This window comes from Oryzias melastigma, linkage group LG8 (genome assembly GCF_002922805.2).
Source record: "Oryzias melastigma strain HK-1 linkage group LG8, ASM292280v2, whole genome shotgun sequence".
In the NCBI taxonomy this organism is placed as follows: Eukaryota; Metazoa; Chordata; class Actinopteri; order Beloniformes; family Adrianichthyidae; genus Oryzias; species Oryzias melastigma.
In genome coordinates, this window is record NC_050519.1 from 2,056,823 (window position 1) to 2,070,849 (window position 14,027).

General features: G+C 41.0%; 1 protein-coding gene across 1 annotated transcript in view; it reads right to left on the reverse strand.

The window, feature by feature from the left end:
* Window positions 1–13,428, reverse strand: part of LOC112146234 (myosin-6) — a 20,587-nt gene extending 7,159 nt beyond the window's left edge. Inside the window, exons 1-23 of the mRNA XM_036213063.1 lie at window positions 13,225–13,428; window positions 12,746–12,889; window positions 9,038–9,194; window positions 8,938–8,965; window positions 8,756–8,864; window positions 8,592–8,684; window positions 8,454–8,517; window positions 8,269–8,367; window positions 6,762–6,865; window positions 6,546–6,684; window positions 6,360–6,478; window positions 4,828–4,977; window positions 4,581–4,751; window positions 4,199–4,505; window positions 3,907–3,983; window positions 3,753–3,840; window positions 2,652–2,769; window positions 2,456–2,579; window positions 2,251–2,387; window positions 1,903–2,158; window positions 634–876; window positions 396–572; window positions 181–326 (exon numbers count right to left, since the gene is read on the reverse strand). Coding sequence (XP_036068956.1) covers window positions 181–326; window positions 396–572; window positions 634–876; window positions 1,903–2,158; window positions 2,251–2,387; window positions 2,456–2,579; window positions 2,652–2,769; window positions 3,753–3,840; window positions 3,907–3,983; window positions 4,199–4,505; window positions 4,581–4,751; window positions 4,828–4,977; window positions 6,360–6,478; window positions 6,546–6,684; window positions 6,762–6,865; window positions 8,269–8,367; window positions 8,454–8,517; window positions 8,592–8,684; window positions 8,756–8,864; window positions 8,938–8,965; window positions 9,038–9,194; window positions 12,746–12,889; window positions 13,225–13,428 — 3,254 coding nt within the window. The remainder of the gene's footprint in view (window positions 1–180; window positions 327–395; window positions 573–633; window positions 877–1,902; window positions 2,159–2,250; window positions 2,388–2,455; window positions 2,580–2,651; window positions 2,770–3,752; window positions 3,841–3,906; window positions 3,984–4,198; window positions 4,506–4,580; window positions 4,752–4,827; window positions 4,978–6,359; window positions 6,479–6,545; window positions 6,685–6,761; window positions 6,866–8,268; window positions 8,368–8,453; window positions 8,518–8,591; window positions 8,685–8,755; window positions 8,865–8,937; window positions 8,966–9,037; window positions 9,195–12,745; window positions 12,890–13,224) is intronic.
* Between the last annotated feature and the right edge of the window lie 599 nt (window positions 13,429–14,027).

Below are 14,027 nucleotides of genomic sequence, written 5' to 3' on the forward strand. Positions count from 1 at the left end.
GCTGTTGATGGAAAGAAGATCATTCATTCAAAAAGTGTGTTTGACTGAGATTTAAAAGGAGAAATACTCGGAAATGCAAAAACAAAATAATTTGTTCTTTTTTATAAGAAAAATGCCCCTCATACATGTTAAAACTCAAAAACAGGATTTTCATCGGAGGGGGACTTTAAACCTTCTTACTTCTTCAGCTTCTCGTCCAGCTGCTGCTTCTCGTTCTCCAGGTCCATGATGGATTCCTGAGCAAGCTTCAGGTCTCCGTCCAGCTTCCTCTTGGTCCTCTCCAGGTCCATCCGGACCTTCTTCTCTTGCTCCAAACTGCTTTCCAGCTGAGAACAGCATGAAATTCTTCACAGCACCGCCTGCTTCACTTTCCTTTGGCTTTGTGAGAGACTCACCTCGTCCACCTGCTGCTCCAGTTTGCTTTTGGCCTTGCTCATTGAGCTGACCTTGTCCTCCTCCGACTGGAGGTCGTCCAGAGTCTGCTGATGTGCCTCCTGCAGAGCTCTCTTCTCTTTGGACAGTTTGTTGATGTTTTCATCCTGACTCATCAGCTCTTCCGTCAAGTTTTTCACCTAAATTCGTGATGAAAGTGAGAGATTGCAGAAGGAGCACAGCAGGACAGAGCGAGCTCACCTTATTCTCCACCGCGTGTTTCTCCTTCTCCACTTTGGCTAAGGTCAGCTCCAGGTCATCGATGTCCTTCTTCAGTTCGGAGCACTCGTCCTCCAGCTTCCTCTTCTTGGCGGTCAGCTCGGCGTTGACCTCCTCCTCGTCTTCCAGCCTCTCCGTCGTCTCCTTCAGCTTAGCCTCCAGCTGGATCTTGCTTTTGATGAGCCCTTCACATCTCTCCTCGGCGTCCAGCAGGTGATCAGCTTCCTGAGGTCAAACGTGCACCAGCCTTAGAAAACCATCAAGATCATATCTGAAGTATTTCAAACCAAAAGTAGTATTTTTTTTGCAAATGTTGTAGCAGATTTTTTTCTACAGAGAAAAAACGTTTGGATGACAACTTAAGCCTTAGTAACAACTGTCCTTACGGGTGGATAGGGGTGTCTGTGGGTGAAAAATTGAAAAATTCATACGGGGCACTCAGATCGCTTGCACAAACTGTCAAGATCTTAGACTGTTTTGTGAACTCATAGAGAGAAAATGCAGTTTTTCTCTATGGGTATGCTGCGGGTGAAAGGTTGTAGCAAACACATAAACAATATGTAAAGGTAAGTAAGGGGAAATAGATAAGACCATTAATTGTTCAAGAAAACTGGACTGAGTGGCATTCCAAACAGGAAGTACCTGCCAGCTCCTTGAAGCCAAAATCCCATAGACTTCTATAGAAAAATAAACAGCTGTTACTCAGTCATTGTGTTGGTCAGAATAACCATTCTTGCTCTGTACATTTTTTTAACTTCTTCTCTATAGTCCTCATTTAAGTACCGGGGGTCTTTCGGCTTTGTTTTAGTTCGTAAACTTAAAATCCTACATTAATCTGCATTTCAGAGCAAAAATACATCGTCCTCAGATGATATTATGATTAAATTTTACTACAATTTACTACATTTTTAAAGATTGCGAACCAGCGATCTTGGACGTCACGAATATCCGTACTTGAATTTTCGGGAGCAACTCGCGAGTACCTGAGCATTCGGATACTCGTTACAGCCCTAAATACCTCACACTACACTTACCACATGCACAACAACAGTATGTTCCATTTTCATGATGTCCCTTAAGGTGGTCATACGATCTTCAAGAGAACTGTAAGACACACTTTGACCCCCCCTAAGATCCAGCTGCTCCTCTAGGACCATCTAAGGACCCGGACAACCCAAAAACCTGTGGCACCCGTACGAGTCAACCTTCTCATTTGGTTGCACTTGACTAAAGGTTAAAAGTTGGACTCACTGCCTGGACTTGAAGCAGGAGGTCGTTCTTCTCCTGGATTATGGAGACCATTTTCTCCTCCAGCTCTTTGCGTCGGGATTCCGATTTGGACAGATCCTCCTTCAGTTTTGTGAAGTCCACCTTCATTTGGGCCATCTCCTTTTCTGCCTCTGCACTCTTCAGAAGAGGCTTCAGCTTGAAGTACAGCTTCATCCACGGCCAGTGTTTGACGTTCATGAAGGACCGGAAGTTGTACTGGATGGTGTAAATGGCCTCTCTGTTGGAGGAAAGCATTCCAGGGAACACCGACTATTAAAATTATTATTGAAATTATTATTTCAAACTGGTAAAAGCTCTAATCTGGTTTACTTTCTGGCCATCATCTTCTGATACTCCAGCCGGACCAGGTAACCTCGGCACAGAGCCTGAGTGGACATCACCACCTGGGCCAAACGCTCGTCCCGCATCTCTTCCAGCGTTCCCAGCAGGCCCGCTTTGAAGAACACCTGAAATCCCTCTGCCGTTAATCCTCAGTCACCTTCATTACCTCACAGATGAATTTTTATGCACAAACCTTAGTGTGTCCAAACTTGCACTGAGTCAGATCCACGTCGATGGAGCCCAGGAGCTTCTCTGCAGCTTTTTTGTTATCCATGAACTGTCCCTCGGGAACGGCGCTGGCGTTAAGGATCCTGTACCTGTGGAGGAACTTTTACATCTTAATTATAAAAGTAAACCTCTGTCAGTCATTGGAGGACGTGTTTGCATACCGCTGCTTGAAGTCCCCATAAAGGATTCTGCTGGGAAATCCCTTCCTGCAGATCCGGATCCCTTCCAGGACGCCGTTGCAGCGAAGCTGGTGGATGACCAGTTGGTTCTCCATGACGCCTGAGAGGAGGGCAGCCATCTTGTGGTCACAAATACAACTGCCACAATGCAATGGGAAGGCAGAATTTCATGCCGCCGCCCAATTTTGTGAAAATGGTTAGTGTGGTCATGGCGGAGACGACATCATTACGGAATTGAGCGGCCACAGGGCGTTGGCAGCTGGCAGCAGCTCTGACTGGACAATTTCTAAATGTCTCAGAACGGCGGTCGTTCATATCAAGTGCCACCGGTAGCTTGGGGCTAAATATTGAGCACCGTCAGTGGACTGCCACCGTGTGACCTCAAAATGTAACCAGGAAGCCAGTGACTGATGTCAACTTTCTACTGTCAACTTTTTGCCTGGTTTGCAAAAAATGTTAACTTTTTTTAAATGGTAACCAAACACTAAAGCAACTTTTTTTGTCTGTTGACCTGTTTAAATGGGGCTTTAAAAGGGCTGACTGTTGATCATTGCCACATTTTTGACCATTTAAAATAAACTTCCTGAAATTATAGTCTAAAACTGCCTGTGTGCTGCCCCCTACAGATTGAAACGAGTTGTAACAGTTGAATTTTGTGATTGGTCAACAGGTGTAAGTTCCACGTCATTTCAATAGTTTCACACCATAATGCTCTTCAGCTCCAATATAAAATCCCCGCCTATCTTTGGTTCTGTAACGGTTGGTTATAATCGTGTTAGCTTTAGCATGGCTTGTAGGGATTTTGCTTTCGGCCATCAAACATCTACTGGCTGGACCATAAGCCTCTGCTTGAGGAGAAGGTGGAGGAGAAAAATCCTCAACCTCCACAGAAAGTGCTGTAGAGATGCTGGTATCACTTTGCTCACTAAAACTCTCCATTTTGAAGACGTAGAACGACGACGTTACCTCAAGCGAACCTCACTGTCAATCACAGGTCCGAACTCCACCTCCCCCACTCAGCCCGCCCCTTTTTATGTAGACTTACTGGTGACGACTCAAACTCGTGTTGTTGTGAAGACTTACCTGGTGTTTTGGTTTCATTTGGTATCAAGCAGCGCACAAAGTGGGGGTGAGTGGTTCTCAGGTTGGTCATCAGCTTTCCAAGATTTTCCTGGAAAAAAAAAGTTTTTCATTGATCATTTAATTTTTATCGTCTTCATTTTTGGTTACATTTTACCCTGAAGAGAGCCGACACGGTTTGGAAAGATGCTCCTTTCTTTTTGGACCCTTTCTTTGACCCACTCCCTCCCGTCTCTGAGTAAAGACACATTGAAAAACATACATAAAGTGGATATTGGACGGCTTACTGTATCCTAACAAGGATTAAAACAGTTGTAGATGTCATAACAACATATTGGACCATATTTACCTTTTGTCTGAGCACAAAAAAATATTCTTTGACAAAGTAACATTTGACTTCAATTGAAATTGGGTTTAATCTTGGTGAAACGATGCAGAAACCAGCTTACCTTCTGGTCCAGAGAAGCTTGCGTAGAGCATAGCCAGGATTTTGACGGAGGACTTTTGGTAAAGCTGCACAACAGACTCGTTCAGCGGGTCTTTGTTCTTCTCCAGCCACCCGCTGATGTTGTAGTCCACGTTTCCGGCGTAATGCATCAACGTGAAATGAGCTTCTGGCTTCCCTTTGACCACTTTGGGCTTCAGGAAGCAGTTGTTCTTCCCCAGGTGTTGGTCGTACAGTTTGTTCTTGAAGGAAGTCTCAGTCGATTTCGGGAACATACACTCTTCTTCCAGGATCGAGAAGATGCCCATTGGCTTAGAAGCAAAAACAGCTCCTTTAAACATCATTTGTATCTGCAGAATTTCAGTATGTTTGTGCATTTTCAGCACCTTTTCAATTAGCTCAATACAGGCAGCCAGATCCATGCCGAAGTCGATGAACTCCCATTCGATTCCTTCTTTCTTGTACTCTTCTTGTTCCAGTACAAACATGTGGTGGTTAAAAAACTGCTGCAGCTTCTCATTGGTGAAATTAATGCAAAGCTGCTCCATACTGTTGTACTAAACAGATGCCAACAAAATAAACACATTATTTCATGATGATATAGAAATACTCTCATAAGTTTGTCACTCCTACATCAAAGATCTCAAATCCTGCAATGTCCAGAACTCCGATGAAATGCTGTCGAGGTTGTTTGGTGTCCAGCTGCTGGTTTATCCGCTGGACCATCCAGAAAAACATCTTCTCATAGACTGATTTGGCCAGGGCGCCAATGGAGTTGTACACCTTCAAAAAAAAAACAGGTTATGAACAAACGAGACCTTAAAAAAGGACTAAGAAACAAAAAATACAAAAAAACTATGGAATTTCTCTCAGCTGGGATTCATAAAATATCTTCTATCTCTGGGAGAGATACACCTCAGCACTGCAGTATCTCTTGGACGCAAAAGTTTCATACAAGCGTCTTGAGTTGTCAGTTTTTGTGACGAACCGGAAGAGTCACATGACTAAAAAATATGTGAAACCGCGAATAAGCTGTTGAACATTGTAAACAAAAAGGAAACAAAGCTAGAAATCCCACCTTAAATGATTGAATAAATGAGGAAAAATAAGCAATGACAAAAACATGCTAAAGTCTTGTCTCACCATCTCAGAGAAACAAGAATTCCAAATAGGGATGCTAACCATAGACACAGAAACCAGAAGACGCTCTGGATGATCAGGACGTCACTATTGACGTTTGGTTAAGGACCCCTTAATTACTTCGTGACGTTTTGGCTGTCCCTAACTCATCGTTTTCTGGTATGCTGGCTGTTCGTGAAATCAAGGGTCCGCAACCCTTGAGACGCGGTATCGGATGCTGTACAGTATGCAGACTAGTCCTCGGGATGCGGCCGGTACCAGAACCCTAACCTGGCACCAGATGTGGTACCAGACGTGATACCAGATGCTGTATCAGACGTGATACTGGACCCAAACTGGTACCAGCCAAAAAACGACAAACTGGGGACACCCGAAACATCCAAAAGTGATGCGGAGGGGTCCTTAACGTAATGTCAATATGTGACCAGTTGGGTTAGAGAATTTGTTATTTAAAGACTTACTCTTATGAAAATCCTGTTTTGTTTTCTTTAACATTTTTATGTTGAATTTTTCTGATGACGGAGGACATTTGTGATGAAAATTAAGCTTAAAATCACATTTTTGATTGTTTTCTTATTCAAATTGTTGTAAATCAGGAGAAGACAAAAAAAGACGAATAAAAAAGATGGTATTTGTGATGATGAAAATACGCTGCTCCATTCTGATGCATCCACTTGCAGACCAATACATCCAAGAACGTCTTTGTTTTTCTCGTTTTAGCTGGAATCTGGATCTAAGCTGTTCAGCTGGATAGAAATGATATTGCTCGACATTTTTGTTGCACGGCTTATGTTAGCTTTGGGCTGTGAAGGGCTGTAAGCTAGTGGGAGAGAGAGTGTAAACAGTTGGATGATGGGAAATGCAGGAAGGATTGGTCTGCAACAACTCTGGTTATTTTTTAATGAATTCCTGCTGCTCTGTAGAAACATTTTTCTAGAAGACGACACAGGTCTTCGGATTTTGGCCCAAAATGTTGATCGGCGTGGGTTCATAACTGCTCAGAAAGAGTCAGTGTCACAGGTTACCTGCTGCACATTCTGTCCTTTAGTGACGAACTCGTTTCCGACCTTCACTCTGGGGTAGCACAGGTTTTTCAGCAGGTCGGCTGAGTTCAGGCCCATCAGGTACGCAGCTTTATCGGCCTCTGCAGCGACAAAAGCAGCTTCTAAACTGAGGATTCCTCTCTTTGCTGCAACGCTCATCCACCTCACCTTCAGTGCCGTCAGGCTCGGCCTGCTCCTCCCGCTGTTTCTGCTTGAACTTCATGTTCCCATAATGCATCACAGCGCCTGTTAGCTTATAGACGGAGGCTTTCTCTTCAGCGGTGAAGCCCAGGATGTCGAAAGCTTCCTGTGTTGATAAGAAGGTGAGATCTTATTTGAAGTAACTAAAACTGACAGAAGGAGCTCTCTGTCAAAACAACTCACATCCGTCGCCATCAACTCCTCTTTGTCGTCGATGCTTTTGACGCTGATCTCCCCCTGACTGATGAAAGCAAAGTCGTAGGGGTTGGTTGTGATGAGAAGCAGATCTAAGAAGATAGGAAAAAAGGTGAGAACCAGAGATAACTCCCTTAAAAAACTGTTAAAAGGATTCAAGGTTTTTTTCATTCTAAAAAAACTTCAAACTGAGCAACTAAACATCAAGTTTAATATGACTCTTCAGAATCGTCCAGAATTTGTGCAAACCCAAATTTCCAAATGCATCTCATAATGTTTTACCAAAATGTTTAATTTGTTTTCAAAAGCAGAAAAATGTCAAGAAAAGTGACATCCAGAAACCACACAAACTGGACCAAAAATAACACGGTTAAGGACTCCGGCGCATTAAATTAAACATTAATACATACATTTATACAACATTTGAAAACAAACAATTGAAAAAAGTTATAAGTGTTATGCAACAGCATCATTTAACAAACACAGTGTGATGATTAGGGATGTAAAAAGAAAATATTTCTCATTAAATTCAAGTTTACAGATTATATACAGATATTATTAAATTAACTGTTGTATTGTTGATTTTTTTATTAAGCTAAAAGCTTAGTTTTGAATCTGTTGGATGTTATGACAATGTCCTTCCACTAGAGGCCACTGTTGTCTCACTTTGGCATTTGCTCTCTGCAAAAAAAAAAACACACATTTTTTTGTAGAATTTTTTTTTCTATAAATATCTTTGTTTTTTACTTAGTTATTTTTAAATATTCTTAGAATTTCAGCAGAACTTTTGGAGTGAAGAATGAGACGTGTAGCAGCATACTTGGCTGATTCAGTGTCCCTGAAACCATTGATGGCATCACTCAAAAGTGTTACAGTTTATTAAGGGAGCAGTACAGCTAAAAAAAGTAGTATTATGTAACTATTTATATACATTTTTTTTACCTCTAAATGTTTAAAAGTACTCCACATTATGTTTCAGTCTTCAGTTCTGAACTTTAACAAACATTTCTCTCATATCTGTCTGTTTTTAACCCTGCAGAAACCATTGGGTCAAATTTAGTTTTATATATTTTTTATTTTTTTTGTTTAATAATTAATAAAAAAAAACAGTTAATTGTCTCTCGTCTACAATCTGGAGGTTCTGGTATGGATGCGTTTTTAAGTTTTTCAGTTTTTAAGTTTGTAATGTGTTTTTACTTTGTTTCTTATGTCCATTGTTCTTAGTATTTGTATATGTATAACTACATATAGTTATACATATAAATGCATGAATTTCTGTTTGTTTTATTATAGTTTTGTTATTTGAACCTTATGTCTGTAATAATATAATTATTCTACTCGACTCGACTCGACTCTATTCTAATGACCATTTTCATAATTAACAATCAACCAAAAAGTCAATTTAATTTGAAGAGCCCTGAAGAAAGTTGCTCTCTGGTTCCTCTGGGTTAAAAAGGGAAGTGGTTTTTAATTTTTTAGAAAATACATATTTTACCAATGAGTTCCGGCTTCTGGTTGCAAGTCAGCTGGTAGAAGATGTGGTAGCTTCTCTCAGCAGAAAGCTGAAACGTCACTCTGGACTTCTCCAGCAGATCTTAGAGAAAACAAACTCAAAAAATGAATAATTGACTCTTTTATTGCCGCATTATTGACTTCAGTGGTTCTTGGGTATAAACATACATGTTTCGATGTCTGCAGAGGCCAGTTTCCCTGTTGTCCCAAAGTGGATCCGGATGAATTTACCCTGGAAAGCAGAAGTATTGTTTGTTTTGAACTCGTTTCGGATCAATCTTATCCACGCCGTTAATGGAAACTCACAAAGCGAGATGAGTTGTCGTTCCTCACAGTCTTGGCGTTCCCGAAAGCTTCCAGCAGAGGGTTAGCCTGAATGATTTGATCTTCCAGGGTTCCCTGATGAGGAGCATGCATGTGACGGTGCTCGCTCTTTCCTCATAGAAGCACCTCAATGACGTGTCGCTCACCTTCATTTTGCTGCTGGAGTCTTTCTTCTTGTCTGCAGACACTGCGATTGTCGCAAAGTACTGAATGACCCGTTTGGTGTTGACAGTTTTCCCGGCACCGGATTCTCCGCTGAGGAAAAAAAAAAAAAGCAGTCAGGCTGCTGCAGGCGCCTGATGGTGTCCTGATCTTGCAGAGAACTTACGTGATGAGAATGGACTGATTCTCACGGTCTGAGGACACAGAACAGGACAGTTACTCTGACAGGAAACTCTCAGAACGGGTTTGATCTGCTGCTGAAGTACCGGTGAGCATGAACTGGTAGGCGTTATCTGACAAGGCGAAGATGTGAGGAGGAACCTCCATCCTCTTCTTCCCTCGGTAGGCCTGCACCACCTCTGGGTTGTAGACCGGAAGCCACTTGTAAGGGTTGACGGTCACACAGAAGAGGCCGGAGTAGGTCTAAGAAGAGCGAGTTCCACAGACAAGGAGACAATGAAAGCAGCTTTAGAGGTCAGGATGATCCTCCAGGATCCTGTCTGTCTGCTCGAGTACGGGCGTCTCACTGACTCCAGACTGACATAATTCTCAGGTTACACTGTCCTTCAGAGTTAGAGGAAAGCTTTGGAATGATGTGTGTTCAACTGCAGGGAAACCTAGTTTAGTTTGTTAGTTAAATTTACAAAAATGCTGCACATTTATGTTCAAAATCAAATGTAAATATGCCAGATACTACAAAAAAAAGTTTTTTTCAACCATGTTTGCACATCTGGTTTGTCTTCAGCCTCTGATAGAAGACCCACTGTGATGAAAATGTGTTTTTTACATGTTCTTCTGGCAAAAAAGATCTTTTTTGTGATGTAGAAAAACGCTAGGTGGGAAACAAGCTCCATTCTGATCTATCCACTTGCAGAAAAATAGATTATATACGGTCTCGCCACAACTCAGAGGTGAATTTCTAATGAACTCCTGTTGCTCTGCAGAAACTATGTCCTAGAAAAGGTCACTTAAAAAAAATGTAGGTTAAAAACAGCTTTAACATAACAAAAAGACCGCTGGAAACACTTTGAAAATGGACCAAACGATGATCTGAGTGGGACTTTATGGTGGGGAATTTCAAACCATCCTTTATAACTAATAGTGGGCTGTTCCAGACTTAACTGAGAATGTCTTTAGCTTAAAACAGTCTTCTTAAGAGGTGTTCACTGATCCCTCCCTTTAGAGGAAACTACCGTTACTGGTAAAAAAAAACCCCCAACATGTAGGATTGAGTCGAAATTGGACAAAACATTCATGTCTGAACTTCCTAAAACTCACAAGGATTCAATTTAGAGATTAAGATTAAATTTTTGGCAACCAGTTTTACAATCATACAAGTCTTCAACTATTGGGGTCATGAACAAGCTCATCAAGCTGCATCACTATTGGCCAAAAGGAGGCATTGCAATTAAAGACCCACTTCTATAAAAATAGTGCTTTTAACATGTTCTTGTTCTCACGATGGTGGACATATTTAAAATAATTTAAGATTAAAACTGCCTTTCTGAGTATTTCTTTATTTAAATCGTGTTGATCAGATGAAAACGCACGGCTTGAAAAAGCTCAGGTTCGTGAGCCGGCCAAAGTCTCCCTTCTCCACTACAATCTGAAGACAAATGGATGGGTTAACGTCTTTGTTTTCCTCATCTGAGCCAAGAGGACCTGGTGGCAGACATGATGGTGGCTGAACATCATTAGGCAGAAGCAGAAATTCCACAAGATTCAGAGTTGTAGCCACTTGTATTAAAACTTTTGTTAGTGTTCAGGATTAAACTTAAAAGACTGTAAAGACTTTATTAACACTAGAATTCCTAAGCCTGCGCAAATTTGCGCAGAGAAGAGTTCGACCCCCTCTAGTCCGAGAGCCCATTGTTGTGTCATGGTGGGTCACTGATGAGCCATTAACTTGCCCATGTATATGTTAATGCAGCATGTAGTACCTAATGTGTATTTGAACTAACAGGTTGTGTGGGGGATGGAGTTACCTGATGCATGTGGACAAGTATTGGCTTTCCTGCTTTTACTCACATTTGAGCTAAAGTTCCATCTCATTCCTAACTCAGAGTTCAATATGATGTTGCTCCACCTTTTGCTGCTATTGCAGCTTCAACTCTTCTGGGAAGGCTGTCCACAAGGTTGGGGAGAGTATTTATAAGAACTCTGGATCATTCTTCCAAAAGCTCAGTGGTCAGGTCACACTGATGTTGGTGGAGAAGGTCTGGCTCTCAGTCTCTGCTCTAATTCATCGCTATGGCGTTCAGTTCAGGACTCTGTCCTCCATGTCTTTATGGACCTTGCTTTGTGCTCTGGTGCACAAAAATGTTGGAAGAGGAAGGGCCCGCTCTATTAGCTCTATTTCAAATAATCCTCGATGTGGACTCTGGGAGCAGTGAAGACGATTCTTTTGTTGTGGAATCAGAGTTCATCTTCTCAGATTCCTCCTATGATGAGGATATGCCAGTACATGGATTTGCAGCCAGAACATCCTCTCCACATGATACTTATACATAAGTAGACTAATAAACTATTAATTGTTGAAGAAGAGAATGATGAGAAGCCTTCATCTGTAAAAAGACAATTTTCCCACTTCAAAAAAGGCAATCAGCATGTTGAAGACAGCCAGTGGTGCCACAACACACAGACACACTGGAGAAACGTCTTTCTTGTAGGCCAGGACTGCCTGCTCCTAAAAAACCTGTTTCTCTTAGGTATGTGGATGGCGGGAGGGAGCAGAACTGTGTGCTGTCGTACAACCTAGATCTAATTTGCAATTTGAAGGTCATTAAACGCATCAAAAAGGAATCAAACCCCCCCCCGTCACCAATTTTAAGGTAAAAATAAAATTTCAAAGTAAAAACAAATATTTCATGTGGACTATTCCTGAGCGGGATTCGAACCCATGACCTTCTGAATGTGAGTCCGCAGCCATAACCACTTGACCGTCTAGTGGCGGAATCTGGAATGCATGTCAAACTTAAATTTAAACATGACATTCTGCATTGCGAAATCAGGAAGTCATTGTTGATGGTTTAAAGGCATTTGTTTGTGTTAAAAATATTTCTTTCACCTGTATTGAACAGTTTTGAGATAATAATAACATTTCAAAGTAAAAACAAATATTTCATGTGGACTGTTCCTGAGCGGGATTCGAACCCATGACCTTCTGAATGTGAGTCTGCAGCCATAACCACTTGACCGTCTGTGCCCAAATGGGCATATTTCAGAGCCTTTACCTAATACACTTTTAAAATTAACTCAAAAAACAATTATACGCTTTCATATGCTCACAATTAAGCACTTCACACATAAACTTCAATTATTATTTCTTCGATTTCGTTTTATGCTTTTTTTTCTGTATAATTAACATTTATTTTTTTGTTTATTTTCACATCTTTTAAAATTTTTATGTTTAGTAACTTTGTATTTTTTGGGGCTTTTTGGTTAATTTTTTTATGTTTGATAACTATTTAGTGAAACTAAAAACATAGATTTTGAGTCTGTGTTTATTTCTCTTCTGTTTTAATTAAAACTATCATGTTAATCGATAAATGTAAAACCAAATATGCCATCTTCCTGCTCTATAGGTTTCCTCTTGTTTCTGTCTTTTGTTGATTTTTGTGCTTCACCTGAACTTGGATGAAAGCAAAGATGTGTCTGCTTGTTCCATAAAGAGCTGATGATACGATTAGCATTTCATTAATAATTGCTTGTAATAAATAATTCTTGGAATATCAAACAAACAGCTTGACATTATTTATTTAAACGTAGAAAGCTTGGCTGACTTTACAGAGGCGTTCCTTTGACTTTGACTTGAAAATTGGAACCAAATCTTCCTTTTACTTTGAATAACAGTTTATCCTTTTGCTCATTTTTTATACGTAAAACTATTTTTTTTATAACAGACCAAAGCTGCTGTTCTTTGCTTTTGCTGCTCTGATTGTGTCGGCGTTCGTGAGTGCGTGCTGGCTCCTTACGTAGATCATCCACGCTGCGTAGCGCTCCTTTAGGTTGAAGAGCACGGCAGGCTCGTGGAGGTGCGTCATCATCACCATGTCCTCAATCTTATCAAACTTTGGTGGATTCATGGGAAACACCTGGTCTTCTTTTACAGTTAGAGTCTGGGGATCAGAAATTATGTTTTAGTCAAGTGAAAGTCAATGATTTCAAAATAAAAGCAGCATTTTGGAGACTTTTCTACTGTTTTGTTGTTGCCACGCTGCAAAAATTGAATCTGAAAAAAGGAAAAGATCTTTGTTTCTAGAAAATTATCTTATTTTCTGTCTTGCAAGACATTTATTAATAATCTTAGTTTAAGAAAATGACAAAAAATATTTAAAAATTTCTTGCAGATCAATTTTTCCTTCCCAGATTTTGTGACTCATTTCTACTGAGCCTGTTTTTGCAGTGCAGCTTTACAGCAGAAGAGTCTGTGGCATCACTTCAGTCCACCCACTCTGTCATCTGTAGTTTTGACGGTGATCTTGCCGTCTGTCCTCTCTTGGATCTCGGCCTTCACATAAAGCTCTTTGTCATCGCTGACAAAGCACGCCGTCTTGCTGTCGAACGGGCGGTTCTGGGCCTCCGCCCGCTCCTTCTCAGACTTACGGAGGAACAGGGCCGCTGGCCCGAAAACGGCCATTTCTCCATCCGAGCTCATGTTCTCCTGTGGAATCAGAGATGCGTCCTCAAAGCCTTCTAATGCTCACGAAGATGCGCCGCCGTACTCACCCCGTCTGCTGAACCAGAAGAGCCTTCAATCAAAACAGCAGCCGGATTGTTGTCCTGCAACAACAGATCACATCCCTTATATACACCTCCATTGTCCTTGGTGTGAAGAACTTCCTCCTTTACATGGACATGCAGCGGCGGAGTCACACCTTCACAGACAAGGCAGAGGTTAAGCCCAAGAAGCAGCACCGCTATATTTAGCCTCTTGACTCCACAAAGTTTCAAAAGTCCCACTGCTTATTTGTTTAATACTATAACACAGATTTAAAACCAAAAACTGTATTTGATAAACTAACTTAAAGAAACAGACAAGACGAAGAAAACAACCACACAAAAAAAAAAAATCACAACATGATTCAAACTGGATTTACAGACTTGAGTTGATTGAATCCACTTTCAAAATTGCAAAAACTGATTCTTAAAAAAGTAAAAATGACCATTGCTTCAAGAACAACTATCTTATTTTCTGTCTTGGAAAAAACAATATGTTATGAATTTTGTCAAGAACAAAATAATCTCAACTTTAAG